General features: G+C 40.3%; 1 protein-coding gene across 3 annotated transcripts in view; it reads right to left on the minus strand.

Moving 5' to 3' along the window:
• The window catches only part of VGLL4 (vestigial like family member 4), a 184698-nt gene that overhangs the window by 33954 nt on the left and 134078 nt on the right, over positions 1 to 16666 (minus strand). For all 3 annotated transcript variants that reach the window (XM_075073187.1, XM_075073186.1, XM_032773139.2), the window contains one exon: positions 1168 to 1354. In XM_075073187.1, coding sequence (XP_074929288.1) covers positions 1168 to 1354 — 187 coding nt within the window. The remainder of the gene's footprint in view (positions 1 to 1167; positions 1355 to 16666) is intronic.

Raw genomic sequence — 16666 nt, forward strand, 5'->3', positions numbered from 1 at the left:
TAAATCTGTTAGTCTCTAAGGTGCCACAAGTACTCCTCGTTCTTTTATCATAATTCAAAAATGTCTTAAAAATTCTCCATATATGTTTTGTATTGCCACAGAAACAAAGTACTTGGTTTTTTCCAAAGCTAGCATTCTCATTTGTAAGGAAGGGCTGTAAGTAGTTAAGTTCAAAAAAAAAAAAAAAAAAGAGAAAGAGAGAGAGAAAGCCATGCTGCAAATGAGATGTCTTTCTCCGCTTGTGTGCATTCACTGTTTTGCATTACTTCGGTGCTGGATTCCTGATTTGTAACAAATTCCAAGACTGCAGACTGCAGGCCCAGCCTCTGACTAACACTATGGTGATTTATTTGAGGATAAATACCTCTGTCCCGGTCTTGTGACTGAACACAACAGTCCAAAGCAGAGTGGAATGTGAGGAATGCAGAGGGCCATTTCAGCTGAGGCAGCAGGGAACAGTATGCAGTTATCAAGCTACCTCTGACTGCTGAAGTACTCTGATCACTTCCTCCAGTCAAGAATGAAAGGAATTCTCATGCCAACCAGAATAGCATTCCCAAGAACAAGAAGAACACAGCATTAATGGCACCTGGGCTTCTCTCTCTCCCCCACATCCCTTCTCCATATATTACCTGTATGGAAAGTTTCACCTCCTAATGAAATGCACTCTCAGGGTCTGAATATGATCACATAAATACCTTCTAACAACAACTGCAGCCTGTCCAGTTGTCACAGTGGAATCTACTGAGCAGCTGGGCTCAGAGTCTCCTGGCCTTAGAAAAATGTGAAGCAGTTTTACCTTTTTTTCTCCCCAGGGTAGAAAGATTAAGGATATGGGATGTGAAGGGAACCGGTTAAAAAGAACAGGGTATTATTTAAAAAGAGCTATATCTTGATATAAATATTATGATGTACACAGTCAACATAATTCCTACTACCTGAGGTTATAAAACAGTTTTAAAGTGCCACATAATCCTCTTGATGATCATACAGACCTTCTTCCCTTGATGTAAAGAACAAAGGAAGAGTCTGGCCCTAAATTCAAGGTATACTATAATTTTCAACATGCAAAATTTTTTTAAAAAACAAACACTGTAATTAAAGGGACAGCAGGGCATTCGCTTCTATTTGGCTAGGACATAAAGGCACTGAAAGAGAGAAACTTACAGGTGCGGGTTGAACATTCGACTCATTTTAGAGACATGTTCATTTTCACAGTCTAGCTCATCATCCCCTTGGTCCATGCTGAACTTTCTCTTGGGGCTGATGGGAGGAGGGCCTGTTCGATGGTTGGTTAGAGCAGAGGATACTGGAAGAGACTGCATTCTGGGCTCACCTCTTAGAGCTGCTTCACCTACAGGAAGAACACAAGGTAAAATGAACACAGGGAAAAACGCATCCCCTTTTAAAACAACTCTTAAGGGAAAGTTTTTGACACAGTAATGGGGCGCATGCCACACAGCATGTTCAGGACACGCTAGAAGAGTGGTTAGAAGCCAAGTATTAGGCATCACACAGAAGACAAGTCTGTCAACCAAGAAACTGTTTAGGATCCAGTTTAAAAATAAAAATGTTGGAATAAAGTAACAGTTGAAAAAATGCACTACAGAAAGGATAATTTACTCACCTTGGGTGAGCCGAAAGGCTGAGCCAATGCAGTCTTAAAAAGTACTTTTATTCAGAAGCATTTCTTTTAATAGGATAGGCCAACTCAACACTGAACTTACATTACCTTACGATGCAAAGCATGACTGACTTCCTTTTGTGTGTGCTGTGTAGGCTTTGCTCCTTCCCTATGCCAGCGTCTTTAAATTCTGGGACTACATTTCACATTTGTGCCAAATACTCATGGTATAAATTATTTATTGAATAAAATGTTATATAAAATTATATAAAATGTTGCCTGAATCAAGCCTGTCAAATATATTCATCTAATTACTCTCGGTGAATATTAAGGGGAAAATTCTGCTCTTGCTGACACTGGTGTAAAATTTGGCCCTTTAATGTCATTTTGGTGCAATGAACAAAAGAACATGCCTGTATGGCACATGGCTCATAAAACTTCAATCCTAAACAAGTTAATTTTCAACTAGATTAACTAGCAATAAACCCAGGGGATACACCTCATCACAGCATCTGAGATTTAGCAGGAAATCTCATTTGCAGTATACAGGAGTTGTATATACAAATTCAAGAAATGATACATTTATATAGCATATCCTTTTGCTGTAATTAAGCATGCCTTACAAATTGGGCTGCAAATGTCTTCCCTTTACAATTAAATGCCAGTGTTCACCAGTGTTTACAGCCTCCACTGATACATGCATCTCTACTGCAATAGGTCAGATTTAAACCTCATATGGACTTTTAAATTAAGAAAATCACTTTTGGGGGCTTTTGAGGGAATTGACTTTCAACTTTACCCATCCTGGTAATGGCTTCTGAAACAAACACTTTTGTTAAAGTTTAAAATTGGTGTTTTTCCTTCAGTGTCTGAAGCATTTTAGTTTCCACATGGTCACAATTTTGGGAAATAAAATTAGGATAAACTCAAATCCATCTATAGCAATGCGGTACCTAAGAAAGAAATCTTTGTCTGCCACTACACATTTTGATACCACCACTGTTGAACAGATGATTTATAGAAAGTAGCCCTAATTCACACGGGGGACAAGTACTATTTTGTTGGAAAAAGAACTAGTGAGAAGAAAACCTCCTGAAAGTTTACCAGTAAAAATAAACATTTTGCCAATTGAGTCAGTAAGATATAAACTAGCAAATATACTGTGACCTATATTACACCACAAGTCATGATTTCTATTAAAGACCCTGGCACTGAAGCTAGATAGGAATTTTCCATCTTGAAACTAAATAGTAGAAAGTATGTTCTACAGCAGACATTCTGAAACTGGACATGCAGAACACGTGGTGTATTAAAACAGACAATTGTTAGTTGCAAATCCCCTACCCCAGCAGAAAAAGCCTTTACAGAAAGGAGGTTTTGCCATTAAGAACTGAACCTGATCAATAAATTCTATACTACAATTTTCAATCTTTAATGTTACCAGTAAGGAGCTCCACATATATCATGGTTACATTCTGACACAAGCCTGTGGCTACATCAATAGCACTAAATCATATCATAATCAGCTACTCCCTACCTAGCTTAACTCCCTCATTTCTATCTTTGAAGTGTAAGTTGACACCCACTTCAAAAGATGAAATCTTGATCATTCTGAAGAGTCTGATATTTCCCTTCCCCCCAATCCTTCCTCCCTCTACCGTGTCCAAGGTCACTTTTGAAGTCTCAGAGTGAATGTGAAAGGCAAAAATCTACCAGTACCGTCCATTCACCAAACTAGAAACTGTTTTGGTTTTCAGGGAGTTTGACACAGCATCACAGCAAAGAGACACTAAGTAACATTTCCTAAACTGGCTGTATCTTTTGTTATTTTGCCAAATATCAGGATTCTCTCCCCCCACCCCAAAATAGTGTCTGTGGTGGCAACAGCACTTGTTTGAATTACTAACTCGATTAATAAAACACATTCAATTAGAAAGTTCATATCATCGAAATGCTATCATCTTCTGCATTTGGTGTAATAAAAGCCTTTTTAAAGGAACATAGTAAAGAATAAAGGGTCTTCACTAGCTCTTAATAAAACCCATCAAGCTCTACAAAGATTCTGGTGGTCAATTTCTCTCAGCCTCTTAGATGTACTTAGCAAAAAATATTGGGATCATTATTCTAAGAGCAACTAAAGTCACCAGCTAGTTCCGAGTGTTCTAGTGATTTCATCCATGGCGTGACAATGCCACTTAGCAAAACTAAATCAGATGAATGTAACGACCACTACAACTTCATGAAGACATTGTTACTGAGGTCCTGGGTATCAGAAGGTGTTGAAGACTTTCTTACTGAATTGGATGGCCATCAGCATCTTGCTGGAGGTGCTCAGTACTTCACAGGACTGGAACCCTATAGGGAGATAGGGCTGGCAAAAAGAACCTAAAAGAAAAGGCAGTGAGGGAGGGGGGAGGGAGATGGATTGGGGGGATGAGGTCCATGATGAACACTAATGGCCTCACCATCAATTGCAGGGATAAACTGTTTCATAAACATAACCCCTGCTCCATGCATTATGCTGTATTTATCCCATACTGCAAACAGCCGCTCATGTAGCCTCCAAGACTGATTAGGCCTATAACTGGTTTACATTAAAAAAATTGAAATAAAAAAAGATTTGTTTTCAAGTTTTTCCTCTTTACAGCACTTTAATTTAAATCAAGGAGAGAGAAACCACAACTCAGTCGACCAAACAAAATGCTGTTTTACTGGCTGGATTTGGCTGTCTCTGTCTGACCACACTCTATGGTAACCAGACTGACATCATCCTACTGGCAAGACAACACTCTGATAAAACTATATTTCATAAAATTCCACAAACCTATATCCAATCTTCAAAATCCATTACTACACAGGCCTGCGTCTGGGCTGCAACTGAAGCACCGATAGCCAACGCATGTTCATTATGCTTCTCATAATACTTCTCTTTGTTTCAACCAGCAGCTGAGTAAAGCATTGCATATCTGCCTCTTTCAAATGGTTCTGCTTATGACTATTCATCCCAGTGAACTTTTTTTGTTTTCTTTTCTTTTTAATTAGAACTGTTAGGCAACATGATAGCGTACAGACAAGCTAAACAGAGATAATGACATGACGTACCATCCGCTTGTAATTGCAGTAACATACAGCTCCGTTAACAGGACTCCATGCACTCAGCAAGAATGCTCCCTCCTTCACCAACTTACAAGTTTAAATCTGAGGTTTCTTTAGTATAATGGACCTAACCTAAGCTATGTGTTTAGAAAAGCAGCATTCCAGATCCATTCACGCTGGTCAGCCCTACAAAACCTTGCTACTGTCCCATAAGTACTGGATCATTTATAAGTGTTTGTGTTTTTTCCTCGAGTTCAGTCAGCACTGTCTCCCTGCTGAAATGTTACAATACAAGCTTCATAAAGGCATAAATCATGTTTTTACAAATGCTGATTTGACAGCAAGATACCAGAGAAATCCCAAAATGCATCAGATAACATCTTCTGAGAAGTCCATGACTCACCAAGACTAGAAATAAAAAATTAACATACACACATTTGTCAGCCTGCTTCCTTCTTCCCCACCCCAGAATCTCAGTGTAGGCTGCAGCATGCCTATTCAAACATGGCTACCATATCCTATTCCCCCTCCCAATTTCCTCCTTCCAGCTGGCTGCTATTAAGTCCATAAAATCTGAGCATTAATTACACTCCAGAAATGAAAGTCTTCATCTTTCCAACCAAAGATTTACAAGATACACTTCTCAACACAAAACAGACTAAATTAAATTCTGAAACTGAGGAATATGCAGATGAGAGAGCAGTGAAATTTAACCACCACTTTCTGTGTTCTCTACTCCATTCTCCTACCACCTCAAACACAGAGGGAGAAATAAAGTCCAGGGAGGAGTGATCATAAATGGGAGTAAAATTACAATCCATGTGTTTATAGAACAAGAACTGGGTCATTCGTAACTACTCAGTATGGAGTAGGGGACCTATAACAAGGTGCTGAAATTTAAGAATTACAACTAAGTGAACAAACAATGCTAAACAAGGATATTGGATCACAAAATGTACCTTGTTCATCAATCTTGTCAAGTGATTATAAATAAAAATATTTCATAGCATGCTAAACATTGTAAAAAAGTGAAATCTTAGTAATATGAAATCTAGCAGGTAGTAAATCTTCATGAAGAGCTGAGATTTTGTGTGAGATTTCTGAGGGATGCGGTTTAGCAGTTTTACTTTAATGGTTATTTGACCAAAGGGAGCACATGCATCCACTTAGATTGTTCAATAGTAAATCCTGATTGAATGATAAAAAAGTCTATAAATAAATATTCAAGCTATCAGATGTTATGGTATTTATACAAGCACTGTATACTTTTAACAAAAAATGTGCAGATTGAAAAGAAGTTGATGGACTGGAGAATAAGTTTTTTAAGACAATCTGAATACAAGTACATTCCTAACGAAACAGTGAGAAAAAAAAAAAAATCAGTGAATAGATACAGTCTAATTCTAACATATACTACAAAGGTAGCCCCTGGAAATGGTTTTAAAATGATTTTATTGTGTAGCTGAGAATGCCTCCACCTCCTCTCTTGTAACAGAGCACTCTCCTCAAACAGGAATCAGTTCAGGGAAGTTCTAGGACCTGTATTATGCAGTAGATTGACTGATTAACTAGATCAATCACAATGGTCCCTTCTGGCTTTATAGTCCATAAATCATTCATTTATTTGGCATTGGACCCGATCAACTTCCTCACAAGATGACACCAGGCTAGCAAGAACCCAAGCTTCAACATATAAATTACAGCAGAAAAATATTGCTGGGAAACATTTGCCGACATCCAAACCATCCCTGAGAACTTCTGGCTAGCAGTGTAAAGAGAGGTCTGCCAGAAAACACGTGTCCAGAAGCTGAAACATGACCATTATGTTGCCTGTCGTATTCTGGCTCCTCCATCTGACAAGGAAAGGGTTTTCTGCAAGTCTGCCCTTGACGATGCTACACTTAGGGCCTGCCACAGGAGGAAGGAGAACATACCATAATTTAGTGCCCCATGAGCTGTTGGCCCTGCACACAGTCCCAGTCACTCCCTCATAGGCTATCCCTACCCTTCATGGAGATAAATTGTATGGAGGATGAGAGGTAGTGCAAGGGGATGCTTTGAGTCAGAATCCGGCTGCAATGATATTTTCCTCCTGCAGACCGTGGGTGTTCTCACTGGAGGAGTCATCTAGGCAGTAGCCTGCATCTGACCCGCATACCGTAAATCTGGTTCAGTAGCACTTGCTAAGACTGACTCTAGTGTACGAGGCATTGAGTGTGCTATATTCCATAGAAAGCACTTCATTACTATAGCTTAAAGGATGCATGGTTAAGCGCTCAAAGGCAGGAAACGTCAGCGTTAAGGTTGTCTGCATCAGCCAAGCTTGTACATACACCCTGGGCATATCCATCACTTTGAAGTGATTATGTGATCTCCTACTATTTCTCTATATATTTCACTACTATAGAAACAGGTATGTAGTAATTTTAGTAGTCTGAACTAGTCTGTAATATGCAAGAGCAGGGAAAGATACATAGTTAGCTGAGCGCTTAAACTCCTGTTAAGAACTTATTAGAGAGACATGGTAGGTAAGGTAATAGCTTTTATTGGGCCAACTTCTGTTAGGGAAAGAGATAAGCTTTCAACTTTTGAGAGAGAGAGGAGTTCTGCGGGCCAGGCACGTTCCTGTGCTGTGGCACTCCTATGGTGTGCAGGAGCAGGGCTCCATCCTGTGTACCTTTGGTGATCAGCCAGAGAAGCGTTGGGGCAGGTGGGCAGGGAGAAATGAAGCTACAGAGCAGGTGAGCTGGAGCTGAACTGCATGCTTCCCCTCCGTGGAGCTCCTAAACACCATATGCTAATCTTTAAGGATGCCTATTTCTGTCAAATGTCACTTTTCATACCTCAGCAGTTTTGGCTGTAGGGCAGTTGTAGGCCCCTGTTCAGCAAGGCACTTCAGCAGATGTCTAATTTTAAGGATGTGACTAGACCAGTGAAGTCAAAGCTAGCCATGAAAAACTGGGTCCTTTCTGCACTCTCTCACACTTAGTAACTCCTGCTTACAAGGTGCTGAGCTACAGTACATGAATCCAGACAGCCTGCAGCTACACACAAGTGTCCACATTAGCTTGCTTGCAAGACCCAATTACAACCAACACTAATTAATATATTTTCCAAGTTCCAGAAAGCAAGCAGGTTCCGAAAGAAACAGAAACAACATCCCAAGCAACTGTTGCTGTTTCCTGTAATGAAGAGCAGGCTCCTTCTCCTTGCAACGTAAATGGACTGAGATGCTTCTTTTTCACCTGGCTCAACGCATAAGGAAGAAGGGGTATTCTTAACTGACACTGTTTCTGACCCACAAGCCAGCTCTCCTAGCAAAAACATACATTAAACATTTAAAATGCTACAGAAGGACCACAAATGAATGCAAAATATTTTTACTTGCGCTCTCACTGAATTATACTCTCACTTTATTCCTCTCCCAGAAGTATAGTAGTTAAGCTCATGAGTAGAGTCACAAGCCACTCCTGCTCCAGTAAAAGCAATGTTGATTAATATATTACTATGTACCAGAGTCATAGTCAGGATGCACAGGGTCTAACAGCCCCAAGTATGTGATCTTGAGGATGCTTCAAAACCTACAGCATTGTAAAATGGGCTGCTGATGGTTCAGCTGCCAAGCTCTCCAATTAGCAGCAGTATTACCTTGATGACTGCAGATTACTTTTATTGAGTGCAGCACAGAACAACAAATTATAGCCTCCAAACGAAAAGAAAAAGGCATTTACCTGCTCCAAAAAACAACAAATCCCATTTTTTTGTACTTGCTTAATAAGACTATATTACTATTGACTGTACTACAGAAAGATGCATGTTCCATTCAACTCACTGGCAAAATACCCTTTATTCTAAATGTAATTAGAAGTGCTTGTTTACCACTAACCATACTCTGTGTAGTAATATTTCTCATGGATGAATCACTGAACTCTTAAAAAGGCCTATTTCAGATCTAGACAATGAGTTTTCCTCCTTGTGAAGTTTTAAATCTCAAACACATCTCCATGGGCTGGATTAAAAACTCACTGAAGTCAATGGGAGACCTTCCCTTGACTAAGTGGGGTTTAATCAGGCCCCATATTGTTTTCATGCGACACATTAGCTGTATATTTCCATTTCCAATATAGAAAATGAATACAGATTTGTTTACTCAAAACCATGGTCATGAAAAACTTGAGTAACAAATATCCCCTTAAATTCAGCTTAATTTTGTTAATATTTAGAGTATTTTACATGGAATATCATTACACTTGTGACTGGAAAACTTCAGGACTGATGCTGGTTAAAAGTTTCTACCTCTTGTTTCCCAAACCTGAGCTCAACATCTACATTTTAAAAAAAGGAAAGATAAATAAGTAATACCTAGTGAAAAATTCTATGAAAAGTCATGAACGGCTCACCAGTATCTCAGTTCTGGAGTTCAAATGACCACTCCTTTTCAAAGTTGTGGCAGTTTCTGGGTCTCTCTCTCCTTTTCTCTGTCACCAAGGTAAGTGACTTATTGTGAAACATAAGAGACAGGAAAGCAGAGCTGATCAAAGGCCAGTCTGTCATCAGGTGAAAATGATCAAAGCTTAAAGACTTGCCATCCACTTCAAAAGTAAATCTGACTGAGAGTAAGGTTACAATAGAAAAGATTTGTTAAATCGGGTTCTTAAGCAGTATTTAAATGGGCTGAGTGGTATCAAGAGACATCGTAAAAAGTTAAATTAAATGTAATGACAAAAAGAGGCAAATAGGAGATTCAATTTGTGAAAGTCCAAAACTGAATAACTCCTTCTGAAGAACATATAGTTAAATATTTGCAGAACTGACCAACATTTTATTAACGGACTGTATGTATACACACCGCTCAAATCTGAATGTACGTCAGCTAATATGGTTGGCATTCTGTACTTTTAGAAATAAGGGCATGCTGTTTGGTTGCTGTTCATTTTGTTTGTTTTTAAACCTTAGGGCCATGTGGTGCTCTTAAGTCTTATTTGCTCTGCTAGCTCATGCATTTTCTGGGATTTATAATATTTTTAAATCAATGTATTTGTATAAGCTCTACCTAGTTGTTCGATTTACCTGGTGTGCAATACATATGAAATCCCCCAATTTCAAAATTCCACACTGGTCAAATCTTACAGGAGGACAATACCGGGGTGAGATGGGGTTTTGTAATAGAAGATGCCTGGGGTATTTTAAACTGGTTAGTTCCAGGTAAGATTAAGTACTGTACTGTAACATAACTGTAGCTCTTGGCTATTGCATCTGGTAGCTCTTGGATACTCCATCTCCTTCCCAGAGATGGCATGGTCATTATCTTCTAAATGCAAACTTTTTGGTCCAGCCTGAGCCCGAACATCTAAACAGCAATTAAACAGCCCTGAGTCAGCAGAAACAGGACAGCCATGGGTGTTTAACTGCAGTATAGACATATCCTCGGGCTCCCCGCAAGGAATACATGCCTGACTGATAGTGGATCCCTTCAGCCTGTTGATTCTGTAGTGTTCTTTACTAGGAGATGTGAGCCAGTATTCTTCCCTAGATGCTGCTAACGTGCAGTGTTTGGACTGCAACAAGGCTTTTATCATGGTCCTCTTGACAGAAATATTGTACGGTCCCAGGCTAAAGAAACAGACCTTAGTAGCTTTGTTCAAACACTAAAAGAACAAACAAAGACACTTGTAACTTCTACCATAGGCAACAGATACTCTGGAGACAAGGAAAGAGTCAGCTACTCAATAAGTACAGACCTGTTATGCTGCAGAGCTAATTTCTAAAACATCAGCACATGGACAACGGTGTCTTTAGATCAGAGTGTAGCATCATGGGAGAGGAAAAGGGGTAAAGGAGGCAGAAGATAATGTCTTTCTACAGATAGCTGAACCAGGCTGGTCTGCATAATCGTTATGGTGTTGGTTGTGTCCCCATTCAGCTTGAGGACCATTTTGTGAAGCTTGCAAGCTCTTTCCCTTACTGAAGCAAAATAACATGGATTTTATTTGCTAAGAGATATAGGCCAAATGCCTGGAAGTCTTGCCTCACAGCTATGGCTTTATTTCCTGGAGAGGTATCTGAGATGCGTTTGCATCTTTGGGGATAGAAAATGTGGACATAGAAACTATGAAATAGTCACAGGTAACATGGAAAGGGGGACTAGTGGGTGATACTGATGAGTCTCTACTGATGAGGAAATGCAACAAGTTCCTACACTATCTTCAAAACTCAAACAGCCTTAATGAAGAGCAGCCTGGGTAGCACCACAATTCCTCTGGGAAACTTGAGATAGAACAGTTAGCTTTATAACAATGATACCTACCCAGACTGCAACGAAAGGAATGCACAAAATTCTGTCTGTATAACATCAGAAGGAAGTCGACGATTTTGACCCAGCAGGCAATATATGTCCTTCTTTTTGAGCAAGGGTTTGACATAAAGGTTGCCCATGCAGTTTCCCTCAAATTACAAAAGATCAAGCTTGAATTTAGCAGCATCTTCTCCTCCTACCTTATAAATCAAAGCATAGCAGAGGAAATGGTAAGGATACAGTCGCGTGACCAAACAGCAAGTGTGAAAAATTGAGAGGGGGGGGGGGGAATAATAAGCACCTATATAAGACAAAGCCCCAAAAAATCGGGACTGTCCCTATAAAATTGTGGCATCTGGTCACCCTAGGATACAGATACAGGACTGAGATGCAAAGATGCTCTTATGGAGACAATGGAAGATTTCATCAGAGAAGAATGACACCCTGAGGGTACATTGAGATGTGACTTTCTTGGAAGCATCAGAAGTTCTCCCAGCCATTTCACTGTGGATTGAGCTGCATAAAGGGAATGAAGAGAGAAATTCTGGTGACCAAGGACTTGTAAAATCATTCTTTTCCAGGGAATTACAGGGCACGCTGTTTCCCATCAGAGCTTGGGGAAGGATTTGTTTGAAGAACAAGTCGGCACAGAGTTTACTTCAGAGGCCAGGAAGCTGTGATTCACAGTTTCAGCTTAGCTAAAAACTTTATGTGCTTGCAGCTGCGCTATGAGAGGGAAGGACTAACTTAATATCAGGAGCAGTCCAAGCGTTATTAATGTCAACATACGCCAGCAGATAGAGGGGAACTGTAATATTGGACTTTTCTTCTTCAACAGTAAAGAAAATGGCCAGCATATATGTAATTTGGTTCCTCTAGCATAGTGATTTTCAACCTTTTTTCATTTGTGGACTCCTAAAAGATGTTGAATGGTGGTACAGACCTCTTTGGAAATTGTAAACATAGTTTGCAAATCCCCAGGGATGTGCAGACCATGGGGTTGAAAACCACTATTCTAGCAGAAGTCATTCCTCAGTCTCAAAAAACCCATTATGCTCCTATTGGGGGATCAGAGAAGATTATTACTGCATCTCCTTAGAAGGTATGAAGAAAAAGAAGCTGGCTATTCCCTCTCATTCAGATGCACCTCTTCATAGTGACTGCAATAGATGTTATCAGAGACTAAGTGAGCTGCAGGAAGCAGTCTGTCCTTGGGTGTTTAAGGACTGATGGGATCCTACTTCACAGCAAGAGCTGGCCAATTTATTTTAAGTAGAGGATGGTGGTTTGAGGGCCCACATTACAACCTCACTTCCAATAAACCTTTCACAGAGAGGAAGCGAAGTCAGACAGGAAAGATGGAGGAAGGGTTGTGTCTACTACTGAGAAATTACACGCTGACTGGACAGGATTTCCTACCACCGACCATAGATTTCTGGTCAGCAAGGATAAGTTTGTCAGAGCTCCTGGAAACTGAGAGAATGAGCATAAATCAGAGCCTCTGAGGCACTCTAGGTGGATGGTCTTGAGATCAGCGAAGGCACATTCTACATCTCAAATGACTTCAGCCAGGAGTCCATTGTCTTGCTCTCACCCAACCCCTAATTCTTCTTAGTCCTTTGCTGGCACACTCTTTTCTTGGCTTACCTGCCTTCAGGCTCACAAATTCAACCTTTCCTTATTTCTTCCAGTCAAAGAAGCAGAAACATGCCTCCATCAATCACTCCTACATTCAGCACAGCAAACACTGGGATCTCTGGACAGACTGCTAGAAACAAGATCCAGATTTCATTGGTGTTTCTGCCCGTAACTCATGTGATGACAGCAACTGATCCAAGAACACTAGCAATCAAATCTCCAACTATGCACTATCAGAATATCACACTCCAGCTAATTACTTGATTCAATGATTCTGGACTACTAGAAAGTGTACCAGTTCCAACTCACTTCGGGTAACACTTCCCTGCATTACCTTAAAGGTGCATATTTAAAAACTTTAAAGTACCTCCACTGTCCACCAGCTGTTAAATATGGCATATGCTTCAATCTGCAAGAGAGCTTGCACTGCTCCAAACTCCAGTTACACATTAGTGACTGGGAAAGCCGTGGTCATGGACAGCATGGGTGATGTCTTCAGCTGGGAGACAGTGCCATTGGCCACAGAGGTAAACATGATCTTAACCTGGCTTTTGTGCAACTCTGCCTTGTTGCAGCAGGCCCAGGGTCCCACAGCTTAGCTGGAGTCTCTCCACCCCACACCACGTCCAGTATTTCAGATGTATTGACAGACTTTTGGAAGCAAACATAAAACAAACTAGCAGGGTGTCCAGCCACATTTTTTCTGTGAACCTCACTAGTCTCTAGAACATGGAACACAAAAGTATAAACAAACCAGCTGATGAGCGCAGAGCACCTGTTCTGGTTCATATTGTTGAGGGAGGGATGGAATTCTGGCTCCTTTCAAGGCCACCCAGAATAACCCCTTTTTAGGACAGCTAGCATCCAATTAACCCAGGTGCAAACAGGGATCCTAAAACTTTCCTCAATTATGTTCAATTCAGGGAGACACCAGGGTTCATTATAGCTGAGAGGCGGGGGCACTAAAGGCTCTGTTCGTCCCATTCTATGCTAACAAGGAAGAAAGGATTTAGTTCAGACGCTGAGCTTTAAGACACACGCTAAATTTTCCTGACATAGGTGACTCACTGGAATTTTTATTTGCATATCTCAAAAGCAGATGGTTGAAAGCATATCTAGGTCACTAGCAGATTGAGATCATGACATGGTTTACCGGTTGAGGCATAGGACTGTAAAGTCAGGAGTTCTGAGTCCCATTCCCAGCTTTGCCACTGATTCACTGTGTAAACTTGACCAAGTTACTTAACCTCTCTTTGCTTCAGTCTCCCTATCTGTAACTGCCAATTTCACAGGTGTGTTGGAAGGCTGAATTAGAGCCCATCAAACACTAAAATCCTTTGGATGAAAGGTGCTGGAAATGCAAAATACATTACAAAGCATATTCAAACATTTGTTTCGCTTATCACATTCATTTCTATATGGCCCCAGTGAGAGCCACTTGTAACCAATTACGGTGGTGGTGAATTTAATCCACTGCAAACATAAATACTGTGCTTCCTAAGGCAAGTGCTGTAGTACTGCCAGGCAGTTACCTACACTGCTAGGAAGTAGGACTTTCAAGATTCTCAAAGAGGAGGATTTCTGATTTTTCACTAATAAACTAAGATGTGTCACAGATATCTTGGTTCCAGAAATATGGGAAGGAAGGGGGACATTGGAGAGAAAGAACCAGTCATGCTGCTATAAGGGTCAGTGCTAATGCAGGACATCTTCATGGCTCCAGCTTTGGAGTTCGCTGGTGAATGATGCAGTCTGTTGTCTAGAATAGGGCAGCAGTGAAAAGTTCACCTCTTAACTGGTTTCAGAGCGTTCAGCAGGAAAACTGTGCATGTCAGCATTCTCTCAGATGGCTCCATGTGATTTAATTTAAGCTGACCACAGAGTGACTGTGATAGCTTTCCCAAGATGCCACAGCATGAAAACTGAAGGGTGGGGGTGAAACAGCAGCAATGCACACCAGATGTCAGAAGAGGACATCTAAAGGTCTTTAGCAAGAACCACCATATTAAAAAAAAATCCCCTTCCACACTATAAATATTTATACCAAATCCAAGAAACTGGCTGGGATTTAACTACTTTGGTATGAATCATGTGGCACTTCCCCTTCCCTCTCCCTACTTAAAATGCATGTAAAACCACCATAAAGGAGGTGCTGTACTCTCATGGCTATTTCTTTTTAATGCTAGGAATATGTTCTCAAGCTTCCGCTTTTTATCAGAATACTTTCCAAACAATAAATATTCAGCACAATTGGATATTCCTGTTTTAGTTGGCTAACTGTTGTATGGTATTTACTCTTCTTCCTAGGTTATTTTAGGGTCACAGAAACAAGATATTTTTGCTTTTTTTTTTTTTTTTAATGACCTGCTGAATTAAAATTAGGAATATAAAACATTGATTATGAGGGGTGGAACAAGTCTGGGGACTGTCTTAAGACAGCAATACAGATCAACAGGGGGACACATCTTAATGTCTGATTTTGAAACCCTCAGAGCTGCAGAGTTTAGAAATTCCCCAATCTGTTTGTTTTACAAGTAGGAAAATGGGGAAAACAGAGTGGTGGATTAGCAAAGCTGCCTTTCAGTGTGCCATGGAAACGGTGTCTGTCTAGCTATGTCCCATCACGATAGCATCCAGGTGCCACTCTCAAAAAAATCAATGAGAATTTCTGCCCATGGGAAAAAAAACAAACATTCTTCACCCCATCTTTAACTGCCTTCACTTAACAGATTTTAACTGTGAGCTTTGGTTTTGTTTGTTCCTATATGAAGTGTTGCTAGGCCACACTCCCACCCTTGTTAACAAGGGATGGTTCATGTCCAATCAGCCCTTCTAAGTTTTTTGGCTGAGAAAGTATAATAATCATTTGAATATTGGATATTTCTCCTTGTCTCTTATGTCTCTTCCGCATCTAACCACTACTCACATTGAAGAGCCTGGTGTTAACACACAAGAGAAAAGTTCTATTTTTCCGTGTTGATGTTAAGCTCTACAAACTGGGAAGGCATCATGAAGAGCAGCCTGCATGGCTGCCCAGCCAATCCTGTATCCAGGAACAACTACTGCTTTTCAAACACAGTCAGTTCCAAACCTTTTCCTGGGAGAACAAGATATTTCTTGGAACCTGCTAACAGAGTTTGGAAGGGTGATGGGAAAGTTACAATGCTAGGTGCTAAGTGAGCCATGGAGCAAAGATCCCTCAAGAAAAATGAGCAGTGAAAAGTAAAGGTATGATGATGCACTTTAAATTAAAAAAAAAAAAGGAAAGTAGGGTTCTTGCAAACATGTGTGCTGCAGAAAGAAAGGAGGCAGAACATTGATGAAGTTACTGGACTGGTAATTATCTGCTGCAACAGTGGATTTGCTATGTAACGTACAGCTTCCCTCTCTTTTCCTGCTATGATACAAGAACTACAGACCCTCAGCGTTATTCATAAATATTATTACTACTGGCCACATAAATCCTCTAGCAGGAAGTATTACCTTATGTATGTTACTTTTCCTCCCACTGATGCAGCAAGGAAGACACACAAAACAGCAATATGCAAAATTTGTGTAGGGAAAAGTTAGAGAGATGCACAATAGCCCTGTACTTCCTTGTACAACAGCTTCCTGTCCCATGGGACATGGACATTTAGTTAAATCAGTGGGCAGGAAAAACACTGATCTAATTTCAAAACTCACACCAAATACTGACAAAACTTAGGAGGAACAAACCTTCTAAACCAAATTCTACTACACAATTTTCTTCTGTATTTTTCACAAATATTCATTATTTCAACATGGCTGCTAGGCGGCTTAGGAACATCTCAGCCCTAAGGGATTTAGGCACTCAATTTCCATTAAGATTATGCATCCATATCTCTTTGATGGCTTTGAAAATCTCAGCCTCAGTGTGGTTCCTGCTCACCTAGACGACTGGCTAGAAGTGATGCTTCTATAGTCCCCAAAAGCATCATTACTTTCCCCTCGCCAAAATTACACAAGAAAATCTTTATTGAGACTTCTCCATA

Source organism: Chelonoidis abingdonii, chromosome 17, assembly GCF_003597395.2.
Source record: "Chelonoidis abingdonii isolate Lonesome George chromosome 17, CheloAbing_2.0, whole genome shotgun sequence".
Taxonomy (NCBI): domain Eukaryota; kingdom Metazoa; phylum Chordata; order Testudines; family Testudinidae; genus Chelonoidis; species Chelonoidis abingdonii.